The sequence below is a fragment of the Leptonychotes weddellii genome, chromosome 9 (assembly GCF_054177405.1).
Source record: "Leptonychotes weddellii isolate Sample4059 chromosome 9, ASM5417740v2, whole genome shotgun sequence".
Lineage (NCBI taxonomy): Eukaryota > Metazoa > Chordata > Mammalia > Carnivora > Phocidae > Leptonychotes > Leptonychotes weddellii.
This window is the reverse complement of record NC_138377.1, coordinates 79,482,556-79,500,933: the sequence shown is the minus strand read 5'-3', so window position 1 is coordinate 79,500,933 and position 18,378 is coordinate 79,482,556. Positions and strand designations below refer to the sequence as shown.

Below are 18,378 nucleotides of genomic sequence, written 5' to 3'. Positions count from 1 at the left end.
GAGTATGAGGTGATAATAGTTTAAAATTAAAGGCCATGCCACCAACAAATACAAGTATCCCAAATCCCTTTATTGGAGTCAGCTTCTGAATTCCTCTAATTCTGTTTGAGTCTGGGGGTTCTTTCATTCTTTATTTTTCTTTTTTAATATTTTGACGGGGAAGTGGAGAATTAGTAGAGAAAGTTTAGACTGTTGTAGTCTATGCCAGCCATTTATGTGGTGGTTTTTATGCTAAAGGTCAAGCCCATGTTGTTTGTTATTTTAAGTTTTAGCACATCATAGATCCTCAGTAATATTTCAGAGACCCTAATATAGAGTTATGTGATCCAAATTGATGTAGGATACTTCCATTTTAAACTTTTTTTAAGAGAGAAAAATAACCGAGTTTGGCTTAGCTAAATGAAGAGGTATTCTTTATTCAGTTAGCTTTTTTGGATTAATATCATAAAGGTCCCTTTTCTGGGAATATCTAATTTACAGAGATGTGGCTGAGCTCAGGGCTAAAACTACTAGTGAGAAAATACTAAGGAAAATATATTTCCAGTATTCCTTACCAGATATTAGAATTGTATTTTTTCATTATATTAAATGGGGGTTAGTAGCAGTTAAAAGCTTATAGGCCCTCTAATAGCAATAGCTGGTAGTGACTGGCAGGTTGTCATCCAAGGGGAAAAGAGGAATAAAAATCATGTTATATAGTGGTTAATTTGTTTTAGATAAATTGTATTTTATATGTTTTATGTATTTTATATGTGTATGTATATATTTTTGTGTGTACACATATTTATATATATGTGAAATATAAAGAGAGAAATATAAGAATATGCTTTATTAATGTTAAGATGTTAAGGACAATCAGCCTATCTTAATAGTTTATGAAGCACCTCTCCTATCCCTCCTCCTCTCCCCATAGGTAACCACTGTCTTAAATTTTGCATTTGTACAAGTTTTTGAAGCTTTAGTTAGACCTGAAGCATTTATTATTTATTAACTTAAAAATTTTATAGCATTTTTGAAAACATGTATTTCTTTACTTCTGTATTTCTTTTTATTTTTTCATGGTGAGGAAATACTTTGGAAGCTGGTATACCTTTATTCTTGCATTTACTTTTTCACCTTCTATCTTCCCAGCCTTCCTAGAGAATTTCTTAAGGTTATCCAACTTTCTTTTTATTAGTATCCCTAGACTGAGACCAGCAGAGCAGCGTTGATGGTTACATTTATCATTTTCATTTGGTATTGCAGATGATAGTCTATCAATGTGTTTATGTGTTTTTTTTGTTTGTTTTTTGCATTCCACCTAGTGAGATGAGTGAGAAGTATGTTCAAATTCGCTTTTTTAGTTTTGTTTAAAGGTAGAATATTTCTGTTATAAAGTTAATGAACTTAATGAAAAGCGATGTTTATTATTCTTCACTTGGACACTTAGCCTTTCTTTATCATTCCCCCACCTCTTCGTCTTTGGTAATAATCAATTGTCAGATCATAGTCATTGTTGAGGAAGGAAAAAGGTTGGAAAGTGGGTAATTATATTTTGTTTAGGAATGAAATTTACACATTATAAAAGTTCCCCTTTACCCCAATATTCCTGGGTTTTATAACAGTCTGTTCCACTGTTGCAAAGCTTTGAATTAGTCTGATTTGGCATTGCCTTGGGCATCCAGTGGTGAGAATTCACCATTACTGCATTTCAGAAAGAAAAGAGTCAACAGTAAGTATTTTGTTCCTCTTGAATTATGTATATTTATGTGTTGTGTCATATATTTGTACACTAGTATGAGGGCAAAATTAAACTAATTTCAAGTTCTTAAGTGACTTTAGTGATTGGAAAGAGGTATTTAATTGACACCCCTGGAGACTGAAATCTTTTGTCTGTCCACAGGTTTTTATGGGACTGAATTCCCTGGATAAGAAAAAAAGCTCACTCTTCAAGAGAGCCAATAATTTGAGCCAGTTGGGATAGCTACTGTAGAATTTGAAGTTGTTATTTTAATGATGCAGATTTATTGATGTGTCTAGTGGTATTTAACATTCAATGTGTGTTATAGGATCCTGATGGAGAAAATGCTCGTAGGGCATTGCAACGAACAGGAGGATCATTTCCAGGAGGACATGTACCCGATATGGGATCGGGGTTGATGAATTTACCACCTTCCATTCTCAATAATCCAAACATTCCTCCTGAGGTTATCAGTAATTTGCAGGCTGGTAGACTTGGTTCCACAATTTTTGTTGCTAATGTAAGTTTAAGCTTTAGTTTAAATTTTGTCATTCAGTATTTAATTCTAATCATAAGATTATTAAATTAGATGAATGGGTTGTAGGTTTATAGAACATTTTGCTTATTTTTAACTAAAGTAAGTGGAACAGTAATTATTGTAAACTCGAACCCAGTTTAAATCTATATATGTAAGATTAGGGTGTAAATATGAGTAGGATTCTTTAAAAGAGAACTGTGGAATTTATAAATACCTAAGCAGTTCTTGAAAATATTTACTTGCATTATATGTGATTTTTGTTCATATTGGGAAATGGATTTCTTTCTTTAGCTTTGTTATTTGATATTTGTGAATGTGCACGTTGTAGTTGGTTTGCCATTTGTTCAAAGCTTTTGAAAGTCAGTGATACCAACAATACTTTCCAAAATCTGAATTTCTCTCAGTAAAAATAGATGTGCAAGTTTCAAATGTATAAAACAGGATTGGGCAGTTGAGAGACTATTTTGGGAATTTAAAAAAAATTCAGGAGAAGGAACAATGTAGATGTAGCTTAATTGATTTTAAATAACTGAAGATGTTTTTACTTGAATATTCTTGATGTACTGTCTAACAAGAAGTATACTTCTTTATAGTTTTGACAGTTTAGAAAAGATTTGTTTGTATTATTTATAAATGGAAAGAAGGGTTTATTAGGTATGTAACTTTATATAATTTTATGTTAAGCTTGACTTCAAAGTTGGTTGGAAGAAGCTAAAGGAGGTGTTCAGCATAGCTGGAACTGTAAAGCGGGCAGATATTAAAGAAGACAAAGATGGCAAGAGCAGAGGAATGGGCACAGTCACTTTTGAACAAGCAATTGAAGCAGTTCAAGCAATTTGTATCCTGATTTACACTTTAGCATTATTTAATAAGGTTGAAGAAGCTTGATACCATTTTGTGGGGGTCATGGAATTTAAGGTTGCCTGGCTTAGAAATGTGTATTAGACTTTAGTCTCCAGCACATAAAACCTTTACTATGTCCAAGTACTAAAGTCACTCTTGAAACTTGAATTAGCTATGCATAAGCCTGGTATGAACTTCTTTCTACTTTCTCTTCCTGCCACAACTAATTGTATGTATATCTGCTGTTGACAGTTAATGTAATCCATTGTACATTAATGCAGTTGCTTTAAATGAAGCCTTGTTAATTTTCTTTTTTCAGTGGTTGAATTAGATTATATTTTATTTATAAAGTAAAACTGTAAAGCAAAGAATTCAAGATTTTTCTTTGAGTATATGGAAGAGACTAATACAAATAAGTACAGTAGTAAGATGTTAAAATTATAGAGGTAGTCTGACTCTAAGATTATTCAAAATGTGTGTTCAAGTATAATTTTATAGTCTTAACTGAGTTTCCTTGACTGAACCAACAGCTATGTTCAATGGGCAGTTTTTGTTTGATAGACCTATGCATGTGAAAATGGTGAGTTCCTATATATCACTTCAACCCTTCAATCTCTTCAAATCTTTTATCTGCTCTCCTCTGCATTACAGATCCTTTCAGTTATGAATTAACCATATAATAAACTTTTTTTGCAATTAGGATGACAAGTCTGTCCCTCATGAAGACTACCGTTCACATGATAGTAAAACACCACAGTTACCACGTAAGTAAAAGTTATTATTAGAAACAGTGCAGACTATTTGTTTTTCAATTTTATTATATGCTAAGCAAAACTCTTTTATTTTTGTGCCTATATCGCACATTGCCCTCAGTTTAGGGTTAGTTTTAGGAGTTATGGAGATAGGTTGTCATGTTGATGAAGAAGAGTGAAAAGATAAGTATGTACCATTTTTTTTGGTGTTTTTCCTGGTTATACTAGCCATACATACTAAAAAAAAATTGGTAAGTTCATATACATGAAGGGAAGAGGAGTCCTTTTAATTTTACCACAAGTAGACTCCATTATAACATTTTTGTGTATCTTTCCTAGCCTTTCTTTATATGTATATTTTTTTACATAGTTGAGTACTACCATATAAATAATTTTGTATTTTTTGGTGTGTGTTTAACATTAATAAGCAGTATTCCATGTTGAAAATTCTTTCCAAGTATTTTTATTAGGTGTATAATAGTCTATCATATAGATGCTCCATAATTATTTCGGTGTATAATAGTCTACGTATAGATGCTCCATAATTATTTTGCAGTTATGTTTGGTATATTTGTTTTAACTTTTTCTCTTTAATTATCAACAGAGTAATTCATGTCTTTGTATACAAATATTTGGTATGTTTTTTATTTCCTTCAAGTAGATATACAGGTTCTCAGGTATGCTCATTGATCAGTATTATCATATTGTTTTCCAAATGATTATAACGCAGTGTAATGTACTTAACATCTTTGTCTCAATGCTCCATCTGCAAAATGAGGATGCTAATAGCGCTTTTATCATGGGTCTGGCATGAGTGTTGCATGAGTTAATATATGTAAAGCACTTAGAACAGTTCTGGTATAATGTACATACTCAAAAATACTAGCTCTTGTTCTTACTATTTTACTATACCGTCTCTGGTTTTTATTAAAGTTTTTTAATCATAGAATATTTTAAATATACAGACAAAAATAAAATACTTTTGTAGTTATCACAGGCCATATTTGTTTTAGATGAGTTTTCTTTAAGTAAAATTTTACAGATAAAGTTGAGACTCCCCCTCTCTCCTGACCACCAGATATACCATACCAAGAGGAAACAACTTAAGGAATATAGTGTTTATCACTTAGGCTTTAGTCATTTGGCTACGCATTTATACATCCATAAACACTACATGAAATTGTTTTGCTGGATATAAAATTTGGGGTGAGTGACATCATATTGTATATATTATTCTGCAGCTTGCTGTTTTTGGTTTAATATCGTTTTTGAGATGCATTCATATTGATAGTTGTAGCTCTAGTTCCTTCATTTTAACTTGCTAATACCACATTATATATATTTTTGTTTTTCAGGTTATTCTAGTTTTTGGCCATTAGAAACAGTACTAAGTAGGGGAGTATTTATTCTTTTTCTGTTAGAATAATCTGTTCTCTCAGTGTTCATGAGAAATTACTTGTAATACTGTCTGGCCTTCCTGTATTATTTGGGGGAAGACTTGAACTAATGATTGTTCATATTTCCTATTGCTTCTTGAGTCAGTATTGGTTATTTCTGTTTTTCTAAGATTTTTACCATTTTTGTTCATTTTCAAATTTATTGGCATAAAATAGTCTCTTAAATTTCTGCTACATCTATAGTTCTTCCCTCTGATACATTCCAAAGGTTTGCAATTTCTCTTTTTTCTTGATCAGTTTTGCTTAGATTTTTCAGTTTAATTAGTGCTTTCAAAGAAGTGAATTTCATTTTTGTATCTTAATTTCTGCTCTTTGCTTTAATACTTTCTTCTATTTCTTTGGGTTTAGTTTCTTATTTTTGTCCAAATTCCTTAAGCTGAATGTTTACTTCACTAATTTTGCAGCCTCTCTTTTCTAGTAAAAGTAGTTATAACTATTAAATGTAGCTGTTGTACACAGGTTTTGGTATGGAGTATTTTTATTGTGATTTAGTTTTTATTAAATTACTATTATGATTTCTTCTTAAGCCATACATTTTTGAGTTTCTAACTGTATGGGGCTTTTTCTTACTAATTTTTAACTAAACAGTGTGGCCAGAGAAGATATGATTGTGATTCTTGGAATTAATTTGGACTTTGCATTATGGCCTACTATATGGCACTATTTTAATATATATTCCAGGTGTGCTTGGTGAGTGCAGTGTTCTATATATGTCCATTAAATCAAGTTTGTTAATCATTTACATTTTCTTATGTCTCTATTAATAATCATGTCTGCTTGTGCTGTCAATTACTGAGAGTTGTATATGGTAAAATTTCCCACTAGAATGTTGGATTTGTCTTATTTTTTCTTGTTTTTACTTTAAGTATTTTGAAACTAACTTAGTAGGTACATCCAAGTTCAGAACTGATATGTTTTCCTAATGAATCAAAATTTTATCTTTTAAAATGATTTTATCTTTAGTAACTAAGTCTTTTGTCTAATATTAATATAGATACAACAGCTTTGTTTTGTTTATTCACATTTATTGATTTATTTGGATTTTTGCCCATTATCTTATTTTGTATTATATTTTTCTGTTTTTTTTACAAATATTTTTCTCCTATCTTGCTTTCTCATTTAGTGGTTATCCTGGATTTTTAATATAGTGATATGAAGTCTGGAGTTAATGTAATTCTTTTATTCAATAATAGAATGACCTTTGAATGTTTTAGTTCTGATCACTTTTCTACTGATTAGGTGCTATTATTGCTCATTGTCTTAGTTCTGTATTGCTTTTTTTAGTCCCCCAAATTAGGCATTACTATTATTTACTATTTTTTTTATCTTGCCTTTCTCTGCTTTCACAGACCCTGGCACTAATTTTGTTTTCCCTGAAGGATATATTTTAAAAGCTCTTCTAATGAGGATCTGTTGTTAGTAAATTTTCTCAATTTTGGATAGTCTGTATAAATATCTTCAAAGATAGTTTTGCTGGTTTGCAGTTTAAGATTGGTAGTTATTTTGTCTCAGCACTTTGAAAATATCCCAGTCTTCTGGCTTCCATTGTTGCTATATTAAGTCAACTATCAGTTGAAATGTCCTTTCTTTATAGGTAATCTTTGTTCTTCATGTAGCTGATTTTAAGATACTTGTCTTTGGTATGCAGTTTTCTACAATGTGGGTATGAATTACTTTTTATTGAGCTTTCACAATATGAGGATTCAGTTTTTTTAAAGTAAATTCTGGAAAATTCTCAGCTCATGTGTCTTTGAATATTGCCTTTTCTTTCTTTACAGGGCAGTCTTTTTCTCCCTCAACCAAATTTACCTTATCACTTATTATTTATCATCTTTCAAGATCCTGCCTGGCTTTCTGCAGGGCTTCTGGTTTATTTTTGCCCTATTAGTACTCTTCTATTTATTTAGATAAAAAAATATCCTCTGTTGTATTCAGACTTCTTCTGTATCTGTTCTTTTGAGATTCATGTTTTTATATATTCTTCTCCATTGAGATATAATATGAATTCATAGACTTTGACAGAATCAGTTTGTTGTTCTAATCATTATTAATGTCCTCATTTTTCCCTTCTCTTATTTTGCTCAAATTATTGTAACTTGTTAAGTGGGAGCCTTCTCATTTCCTATGCTGCTGATACTCTTACTTTTGGTAAAACTTGATTTCCCAGATTTGGGAAGTTTTTTTTTTTTTTTTTTTTTTAGTCCCAGAGACATGGGATTGGCCTAATTTCAAGGAGTCCTGGTTCTTTTTAATGACGAATGATATCAGAGATAAAAATAGGAGTTTTAGGTATAGACATGAGATTGCTGTTAGTCAAATGTGCTATTGCTTTCAGTTAGACCATTTTTAGGAACTGAGCTGAAAAAAGGTATTTCATTTACCAGATCACATTAATCTTTCCAACTTAACACAACATGCTTCTGTACTTTATCTTTTAAAAAATATATATGGTATATCGTTTTCTCAGCCCCTGCCACTTAATTGCTACATTGATTAGCAAGAACTTTAAAGCCATACTCAGATTTAGTAGAATAAAATAGTTCCCACTCAAATGTTAAGTCTTTAAGGTCGTGAAATCAACTTAAAGTCTGTTTTCAACAAATTTAATTAGTTTATTTTAAGAGAGAGTAAAAAGAATACTAGATTTAGAGAAGAAAACTTAAATTCTAGTCCTAGCTTAATCTCATAGCTAAATGGCATTATACAAGTAACTTAAAGTCTCAAAAATTTCCTCCTCTATGGAAAATAGATGTGAAAACACTTAGGGTGCCATATAAATGTCAATAAATATGTCATGGACAAAACCAGATAATGTAACGTTTGTTTTATTCAATATTATGTTGTCATTGTTGTTGACTTTTTAGTTTGATTTAAAGCATCTTAAAAGTAATTCTTCTTAAGTGGTTCTACAAATTTGAGCAAGGTTCTCATTTTCAGATATGTATATCATTTATAAGGTGTATAATATTATTCAAAATCCTCTTGGTATTTCATTAATCCTTTTCAGTATGCCTTGAACCCAGGATATAAGATGGGCCGGCTTCATAAAACACTTCTCATTAATAAATGGTATTATAGTGAGGCTTCAGTGGGCTGCATTCTGATGAAAGCAAGAACCAGTGCTCTTATTGGCAAATTTGCAAAATTTTGGAAATTTTACTACAGGCATCTAGCTTTAAAAAATTTATTTAGTGCCAGTTAGTTAATTATATATGGATTAGTAATATTCTTATTTATGCTTTAGGCGGTCTTGGAGGCATTGGAATGGGACTTGGTCCAGGCGGACAGCCTATTAGTGCCAGCCAGTTGAACATAGGTGGTGTAATGGGAAATTTAGGTCCAAGTGGTGAGTATTCTCACATTCTTATTTCTTTTTAAATGGTACATTTGCTAGATTACAAAGCTTACATTTACTAGTTTGTAATAATGTTCAAAGGACTCTGTTTATAGTTGAGCATTTAGGATGTCATTCAGCCTGAAAAAAGAATGAAACCTCAAGAGCAGAGAACATGAAAGAGGGTGAGCCAAGGTCAGTCAGGTTCCTCGGAGGCCATTTGTGTTGTAGCTAGTCTTTTAGCACTTTGGATTTTAAAATGTCTGTAAGGCAGAAGGCAAATGTTTAAATGTAGTGCCTTGTGTGTTGTGGATATACAGTATTTGTATTGACTGAAATGCTACCCTATCATAAGCAGGTGAAATTTATATGTATAGCTGGGAAGGTAGCTTTCCAGAGAGCTGTTTGGCTCTTTACCTGGACTAATTTACAGTTTGTCTTTGAAGATTAGTTTTTTAAACTTTGTGGTTTCAGAACCCTTTTAGTCTCTCAAATTTCTTTGAGGATCCCAAAGTGCTTTCATTTATGTAGTTATGTTTGTCAATATTTACTGTATTAGAAATTAAAACTTAGAAATTTAAAACTACTTACGTATTTAAGATAACAGTAATCTCGTGTTAATATAAATATAATTTTTAAGAAACTAAGTTGTATTTTCCAATACAAAAAAATTAGTGAGAAGAGTGGCATTGTTTTACCTTTTTTGTACATCTCTTTAATGTTTGGTTTAATGCAAGACATCCCATGCTCTTGTATCTGCTTCTGCATTTAGTTTGTTAGAGTATCATACAACATGTAGTTTCTGGAAAATTACGCCTTATATTCATGAGAGAATGAGAGTAAAACAGTCAAATATCTTAATATTATGTGATGAATGAAATAGTTTTGACTTATTGGACCCCAGACCATACTTCAAGAACTGTGTCTTAATTGATGGACTAATAAATGCTATCAGATTCCTGTTTTTGCTGAGATGCTATAGCTAAACCTGTAAATTATGAGGGTAGCTATACCGTAATCATTCTGACCCAAACAGATAGAAACTTTGTCCTTTACTCTTAGGCCCTCCACCCTCCTAAACACGCATGCTTTTTTATTTTTAGTTTTTTACTGCTCCCTTAGCTGCCATGTAAGGAGTCCTTACTTTCTGACTTGATCTCTCAATCTGCTGTGGTGATATTTGTGTTTGTGTGGTGTGTTGAAAAAAAAAAAAAAAAGAGGGAACGGTTACCTAGTCCTAGATATTCTCTGCTTGAATGTGAGTGTGACCAGTGACTTTTGTTTTCTCATTCAATAAATATTCATAGAAGCCTCTTTGAAGACTCATGCTTAGACAGCTGATGTGGCATAACACACAAGCCACCTGTGCCCTGCTGCTTCTCTAGCGTTCCATCATGACTAGGCCAGTGGTTATCTTTTGCTGTATTGCGCTATGTCATTCTTTAGTCATAAAAATAAGATTGACTGAACGTACATACTGTGTATTTTATTTGAGGTATGGGAATGGATGGTCCAGGTTTTGGAGGAATGAATAGAATTGGAGGAGGTATGTATAAGCATTTGTTTTTTGTATGTACCCATCACCATTTTTAGTAAATTAGAAGCTGTGTTGAGAATTCCAAGGAAAAAAACATCATGGTTTATTGTTGGCTCACACCTAAAGGCTGCTAGCAGAAATTGAGCCTGGTACATACTTAAGGGATATGGAAATTGATGTGTTAAGAAGCCCCTGGACAAGGTAGGGTGGATGAAGAGCTTACTGATGAGACTTAACATTTACAAAATGTACCTTTCGGCTATATAACTGACAGTCAAATCTCAGAATTAATCTTTATTCCATAGGAATTGGGTTTGGTGGTCTGGAAGCAATGAATAGCATGGGAGGATTTGGAGGAGTTGGCCGAATGGGAGGTAGGTAAATGTAGGAATGGGTACTGTAGATGTCTTCAGAGGGCATATGGGCATAGGGAATAGGGACAGGCATGATGGGACTGGGGATATTATATGGCATGTGAGGTAAGTTGGTAAATCACGGACCTTTTTGTATTTGTGACTTTTGCTGTCTTTTCAGTTTAGTTTCAGAATTTTCCTAAATGGATTACCATGTACTCTGATGCACTTGAAAAAGGGTTAATTTGTTGCATAATCTTTTCAGAGCTGTACCGTGGTGCGATGACTAGTAGCATGGAGAGAGATTTTGGACGTGGTGATATTGGAATAAATCGAGGCTTTGGAGATTCCTTTGGTAGACTTGGTAGGGCTGGCTGCATATTTCTCCTTTTCTTTTTGCAGGTCATATTTTTCAGAATCTGTTTCCTTTTTTTTGTGAACAATTGGAAGTTAATAATGTTTCACATAATTTATTACTTGATGAAAAATACTTTAGGAATTTTAATGTACTTGCTCGCTTTTTCAGTATATTATATATTTGAACCCTATTTCTAGAAGACATATTTATTGGTTACTGTACATCTGAGAGCATAGTACCTTGGGGATTTTAAAATACGATTATTCAAATTAATTAGTATATTATCTTTCCATCCTTGTTTAGGCAGTGCAATGATTGCAGGAAGAATAGGAGCTTCTAACATGGGTCCAGTAGGATCTGGAATAAGTAGGTTTAAATTTTACTAGAATTTATTCAGTAATATTTGAGTGCTTGCAAAAGAGTTTGCAAGAGTAGTTATTGTAGTATAGTAATACTTTGTTCTTATGTGTTAATATGTCTTGTCATAATTTAGAGAAATTTTGATACTTATTGAGGTTTTCTGTTTGATCACTGTTTGAAATTTCTAAACTAACTTTGAATTTTACTTCTTTGACATTTCTAAACTAACACCAGAGTATGTGTTAACTGTCAGCTAATCCAAGAAGCTCCATTCCAACTAAGGAATCGGGGGATTTCTGTGATCACATGTCAGGAGCAACTTTTGCCTTAGCACCAGCTTTGTTCCCTTGCCTGTTGTCTACAGCTGCTCTTGGTGACTAGCTTATTTCATCTGTGAACATCTTGTGTCTTTGGGTAGATGCAGGTGAATCGACCCAGTTGTAATACCTCTAGAGACCCCTGAGGTTGAGGGCTAAGATTGAAAGAGATGTTTATTTCCTCTCCTCTTAAACTTTTCCTGTGACAGAATCAAGAGTAGTTGCCCCGTGTCTTCCATCTGTTGCCACTACCACATTTGAAGCCTTATATTAAGTCTTAAGACATGGCTCAGTTTTTGATCTCTGTTGCTTACTGAGCCATGTCTCTATGAGCTCTCCATACTTTACTGACTTCTTTTAATTGAAATCTCACAAATAGGAAATACAGCCTACTTGAACTTTTCTAAAATCCTATCAGCTAAAGATATTTACTTCCATTGTACCTTGCTTCTCGTTCCCTTTCATCATTTTTTTAGCCTTGGTCATTTTTCCATTAATCATAACTTCCCTACTTTCCTTTTTCACCTCAGTGTTTATACTTCTGTTTTCCTACCTTTGTATTTGTTATTCATAGAAAGTCAATTTGAAGGTAATGTTAATTTTTAGAATTTCTATATATGGGGATATTAAGTACAAGAAAAAAGGATGTTTTGAGAATGAATAGGATTGGAATTAATTAAAGGGGACTCAGTGCATAAGCATGAATTGGGTATGAGCTATGAGTTAAATTCTCAGGCTCTGGCCAACGGTGCATGATTCCATTTTTTGTTATCTCCTTAAGTTCTATATAATATTGAGATTAAAAGTTAGGTTTTTCTGTTGTTATTGAAAATTGAATTGATATGAAAGAGAAATTGCATGAAAAACAGAAGATACTGAGGTGAAAGAATATTAATGTGGGAGAGTATGATGAGATCAATAGTTAACGTGTTGGAATTGTAATAATTTGAATTCACTTCATATATCTTTGTTCTAGCATTTATTAAACATGGTATTATTAAAGAAAAATGATAAAAGCTACCATAACACTAATGGATCAAATAACTGGTAGAGAATTTATATAACTTATATGATGTGTTTTATGATCAGAATATAATTTTATAGAAGTATGTATGTATGATGTATTTATGTAGTGGCTAGAATGAGCAGATTCAGTTAGCCATTAACATTCAGCTAACTGAATGTATACAGATTAAATTCTGTTTCTTAGAAGATTGTTCTATTGTGTATGTGAAAATGCTTTTATGTTTATATATGATCCAGTTATATAAATGAATTAATTTTTCTCTCCCTTTCTTTCTCAAAAATGATTTTCTCCCTCCTCTTTTTCCTCTTCTTTCTCCTTTTTCTTCCATTTTTAAAACAAAAACACCCAAATTCCCAAAACCCCCCTTCCCTTCTTGAAATCCAGGTGGTGGCATGGGTGGCATGAACAATGTGACTGGAGGAATGGGGATGGGATTGGACCGGATGAGCTCCAGCTTTGATAGAATGGGACCAGGTATAGGAGCTATACTGGAAAGGAGCATCGATATGGATCGAGGATTTCTATCTGGGCCAATGGGAAGCGGAATAAGAGACAGAATAGGCTCCAAAGGCAACCAGATATTTGTCAGAAATGTAAGCAACTAAATGTAAAGGATACTTAAATTTTTTTTTTCTTTGTATATCTGTTACTAATACCTTTTTTCATTCTAGCTGCCTTTTGACTTGACTTGGCAGAAACTAAAAGAGAAATTCAGTCAGTGTGGTAAGTATGCTAATGACTGCAGACATGTTAATATTGATTATGGAGGAACAAATGATTTTAAGCTTTTAAGCACTGTGTTTAGACCTTACCTGTCCAGATGTTTGTTCCTGGATAGTACAACAGGTCTAATTCCACTTCAAGTAAATTACTCTGTTGTCTTCTGACATAGAGCAGTGCAAATTACTACTAAATAACCAGATTCAGAGTAGAGCCTATCATTGCCTTCTGTGGATAAAGAAAGGGCTTGTTTTATTACCTGATTTTTGAAAGGTTAATATATCATCATTGCTTGCATTTAAAAAGACTTTTTCTTCTGTGGGAAATATTAATGAAGGGTATATTTATTTCCTTGCTTGTAGTGTACTGCAGTGCATTGTCAACATGACCCCAAAGTGCTGACATCCAAATGATGTGGAGTTAATAGATGAGACTCATTCTGCACTCTGTTGCCTACACGACACAGGAAACTTAGCTGATAGCATAGAGTCCACTGCCTGGAATTCCTTAGATACATTCTGGTGGCCCTTCTAGCCCTTTTATAAACTATTCTTGGCTGTGATGATGCTGTCTATACAACCTTACTGTGTTCATTAAGTCTGTAGAAGATGAGATGGTTTTATTACTTTAAAAGAGAGCCTTTTTCTTAATGAGAGAATTAGTGTGAGTGGAACAACATAACAGATTTCCTGCCAGTACTTTTCTGCTATTGCATGGTATCCCAGAAACTATAATCACAATGGTAAGCTATAGAGGTGGCATATAGTGATGGAACATTCAGTTTCTGAAAGTTGATGGAAACTTAGGAGTATTTAGAATATATCTTCTAATTTTTTGAGATCATTAGGTGAATAACTTCAGTATTCTCCCACAAAAGTAGCCTTTGGCTACTATCATAAAGTGGTAGTGATTACCTGTGATCAAAGTGATCACGTGGCTGTCATCTGCTGTGTTCTCAGAGTACTTTATACTCGACTCTGTGGTAATAATCTGCTCACATGTTTTCTTCCCTCCTAGATGGAGGCTCTTGATGCAAGAGCTGTCATCTTTATTCTAACATTTTTCATTGCCTTGGTACATATAGTAAGAGTTTGTTAAGTGTTTATGAGTGAGTTAAGCACTCTGAGCAGAACTTACTCATTTATTCACTTATTTACTCATTGAATAAATCTACAAATAGTGTTATTTTTGATGGTCCGATTAGAAATGTGAACAGAATTAGAAATATGAACAAAGAAAGGTATTATCCCTCTTGCCCTCAAAGAACATACAGTGTGAATCTGTCTAGGATGTTCTTTTGACTCTTTTTGTTGATCCTTTTTTTTTTTTTGTATTTCATTTATATTTTATTCAAAGAAGAGAAACTTAATATTTTTTTATTGTAAAAAAGTTGTTGAAAATGATTTAACTCCCAAACAGGTACCACTAAGAGAAAGCAGAATTGTAACAGATTTGCAGTGTTGGTAATATTTGTAGGAGTAAGAACATCTACCAGAATGAGTAAGCAGCATTTGGCCATGAATCACATAGACTGCAGAGGAATGAATATACTAGGGAGGGCCTTAGTGAAATATGTCAAATGAGGAGCAGTGACAGCAGGTATAGATGATCTCTGTTATAGTTTCAATAGAAAAAAAATCTCCAAATGAGATATATGACATTATTTTTAACAGTAGAACTGAGACAAATATAGAACAAAGTGGGGCAAACAAATGACATTAATGAAAATGTGACCAATATTGAGTTGACTTTTCTTTATCATATGTAGGCATATTTCTTTCTGAGGTGAGACATGAGCAAGGCTTGCAGCAAACTTGAGGTCTTTTGGTGGGCTTATTGATGGAGTGGCATTGTTTTGATAGAAGGACATCAGCAATTCAAAAATATTTTCTGAAAGGAAAAAAATAGTATCCAAATCTATACTTAAAAAAATGTGTGCAGCATTTTAGCTGATAAAATGGTTATTATTCTTTACTTTGTTATTTTAGCTCTCTTCTTATGTCCTTTTTTTGATCAGTCTATAATATGAGAGTAATGATTTTTGTTTTTCTCAATTCTATTGTAAAAGCTTCTGACTTTCATATTTATATTAAAGCAATACTATGTTTAAATAATTCCCTACCATCTTCCTGTTTTTAAACTTGAACTGCATTGTGATGGGAAAGAAAATAAGTTATGGTAATATAGAATTAAGTGTTCAGCTATTGACAGCTATGGAAATTATCTGGCTTGTATGAACTGAACCATCCATTTTTCTGCCACGTCCCTTATTTATTTATTTTCAAATCTTAGAAAGTTTTTTCTTTGTTAGTATGGGAAGTTTCTTTTTAACCTGCTGCAAGTCAGTAATCACCTCTTTCACAGTAAAAGGCAGATTTTTGTTGTTTTTTTTTTCCCCTTGAGCCCAAAGTGAGTAAGTATATACGTTTGGTTCCTTCTTAGTAAGAGACTAGTGGTACTCCAGGCATCTTCCCTGGACAATATCTGCCTGTAAGTGGCTCACCAGCAAGCCGTCTGCTTATTAAATGTCTATACAGATCTTCTCAACTTACGATGGGGCTGTGCTTAACCTACTGAGCATCATAGCCTTGCCCAGCCTACCTTAAACATGCGCAGAACACTTAGCATTAGGCTACAGTTGGGCAAAATCCTCTAACACGAAGCTTATTTTATAATAAGGTATTGAGTATCTCACCTAATTGATTAAATACCATACTGAAAGTGAAAGAGGGGTTATGTGGGTACAGAATGGTTATAAATGTATGGATTGTTTATCCCTGTGATTGCCTGGCTTACTGGGAGCTGCTGTTCAGTGTCTTCTGCCCAGTGTCGTGAGTATCATATCACAGATCACTAGCTTGGGGGAAGGTCAAAATTCAAAGTACAGTTTCTGCTGTGTATCACTTTCGCACCATCATGATGTCAAAAAAATCGTAAGTCGAACCATTATGAGTTGGGACCGTCTGTAGTGGCTAACTGTCCTTGATAGGGCAAGTACAGAGGCCCTAGAAAATGTACTTTAGGTTATACTACATGCAGTATAGTTCCTCAGCCTTCGTAATTTAGGGGAAAATGTGTTCAGATATCCCCAAATATGTAACAGGATGAGAAATAAGTGACTGTAGTAAAAATAGATCTCTTTTTATCCCACCCTATGTAATTCCTCAGTGACATGCATTTTTAAGAAAGCGGAGTATAAATAAATTAACTGACTCATTCAGAATTGGACCCTACATTAGTTTAAGTTGTGCTAATGGGGTCAAATAGACATAGTCTTTCAAACTTGCTCCCATATTTACTGTCCAGTTTAGCTGTATTTTGACCTTCTGGCTCAGTATGATGCAGGACCATAACATTTTAGAACTGCAGTGCAAGGAAAGCCCGTTTAATTATTCTTCTATAAGCCATGTAAACAAATACAACTTTGTTTCACACATTTCCATTATGGAGTTTTTCTAGATCAGTATGCTTGTTAACCAGATAGAAAGTAGAGACTTGTGGTAGATTTTCTTTACTAAAGCACATGCTGCTTCAAGCATGACTAGTAGACTTTAACTCTGGAATAATTTAATAGTAAAAATACTGCAGTAACAGTAAAAATAATATACAAAGAGCATTCATTGATAGAGTCACTTTCTTTTGTTTGTAAAGAAACACTAAAGCTTTGTTTTTTGTCCCTTGTATCAAAATTATGGCTTCTTGTAGAATATCTGATTTTGCTTTTTTTTCTCTTGTTTCTGTGTTACAGCTTCACTTTGGTAGTAGATTTATATTGAACCATTTATTTGTGCTTTTAATTTGGTGTATTTTTAGATATGCTTTTATATCAGCATTTCCCAAAGCATACCACAGGATGTTAATAGGCTGGATTAAATAAAGTGAAAAGTTCTCTTTCACTGAAGGATAAGTCATTTTTATAACTAGTATATTGGTAACAGCAATATGTTTGATTATTCTGTGGTACTGATTTCTCATTGCATACTATTTTGTCCTATAACTTGTTAAAATAGCAGTTCTATTTTTGTTTTTCATGGAATCATACAAGATCAGTAGATATTTAAGTCATTTGAGAAAGACCTCAAGAGCATGTAAAAATAGCTAAGGAGGTCTGATTTTAATTTTTTGAAACTAAATTTTTTTCTCCTCGATTATTTATCTTTAGAAAAGTAAATTATCTCAATTGGTGTTTTTATGGGATTTAGAAGAAACTTAGAAAACATACGACTCTTTCTGGTTCTGTGCCTAGTGGGGATTTTTGGACAGTCTAACCATGAAACACATATAGGCCATTTTCTATAGCCTGAGTGTCCAAACTGTAAGCATGTTGAAGCATCCTGGCTGAGAGACCTTGTCAAATTGAAATGCCGTGAGATCATCGTGAGTCCAGGAATTTGGGGGTCTGAGTGTTGATTCCTAAATTGAGAGATACAATTTAAGAGAAGGAAAAAAGAAAGAAACTTGTCTTGAAAGATTGAGACAGATTTTGCACGAGATAATTACATACTTTCCTTTGAAGTTTTGAAGGTTTCTTGCTTAATGAACCTTAGTATTATTGCTTATAAACCTATGACGGGATGCTTATGTTAAGAAAAGCCCTAAGTTTTTATAAAAGGTAAAAGTAGAATAAGGAAGAACCTCTAACCTTAAAAGCCCTTGAAAATTCTGCATAGTCTCCTTTGGAGTCACTATACAGTGCTGCCATTTACCAAGGTATGCTTCTTTAATTAAACTTCTTTTTTTCAGGTCCCAGCATTCAGGATATTAAGAGGACTCTGGAAATTGCTCTACATCTATCTTTAAAGCTTTTTAAAGTTTCATTTTATGTTGTTTATTAGAAAATGTGATTTGTGTTTTTTGTTTTGTTTTAACCAGTTGTAGGTTATATATTGTTTGGATCTATTTTAATCATGATAATATAATTTTTTCTGGGGATTAGTCTGTTTTATAACTTTTAGAAACAGTTAAAGGCTGCCTAGCCTGGGTTACAGGATCATGGTTTTGGCTCACTATGACATTTATTAACTTGGACCATTTAATTACTATTGAGTGGGTGAGCAGTTGA

The 18,378-nt window shown here is 33.1% G+C and overlaps 1 protein-coding gene across 2 annotated transcripts in view; it reads left to right on the top strand.

Moving 5' to 3' along the window:
* MYEF2 (myelin expression factor 2) overlaps positions 1-18,378 on the top strand; it is a 33,987-nt gene that overhangs the window by 10,167 nt on the left and 5,442 nt on the right. Inside the window, exons 6-16 of one of the 2 annotated variants that reach the window (XM_006736798.3) lie at positions 2,049-2,240; positions 2,943-3,096; positions 3,632-3,681; positions 3,802-3,865; positions 8,555-8,656; positions 10,140-10,190; positions 10,487-10,555; positions 10,800-10,898; positions 11,196-11,258; positions 12,981-13,189; positions 13,268-13,319. In XM_006736798.3, the coding sequence (XP_006736861.2) occupies positions 2,049-2,240; positions 2,943-3,096; positions 3,632-3,681; positions 3,802-3,865; positions 8,555-8,656; positions 10,140-10,190; positions 10,487-10,555; positions 10,800-10,898; positions 11,196-11,258; positions 12,981-13,189; positions 13,268-13,319 (1,105 nt within the window). The remainder of the gene's footprint in view (positions 1-2,048; positions 2,241-2,942; positions 3,097-3,631; positions 3,682-3,801; positions 3,866-8,554; positions 8,657-10,139; positions 10,191-10,486; positions 10,556-10,799; positions 10,899-11,195; positions 11,259-12,980; positions 13,190-13,267; positions 13,320-18,378) is intronic. The other variant, XM_031031751.2, reaches the window with a different exon arrangement.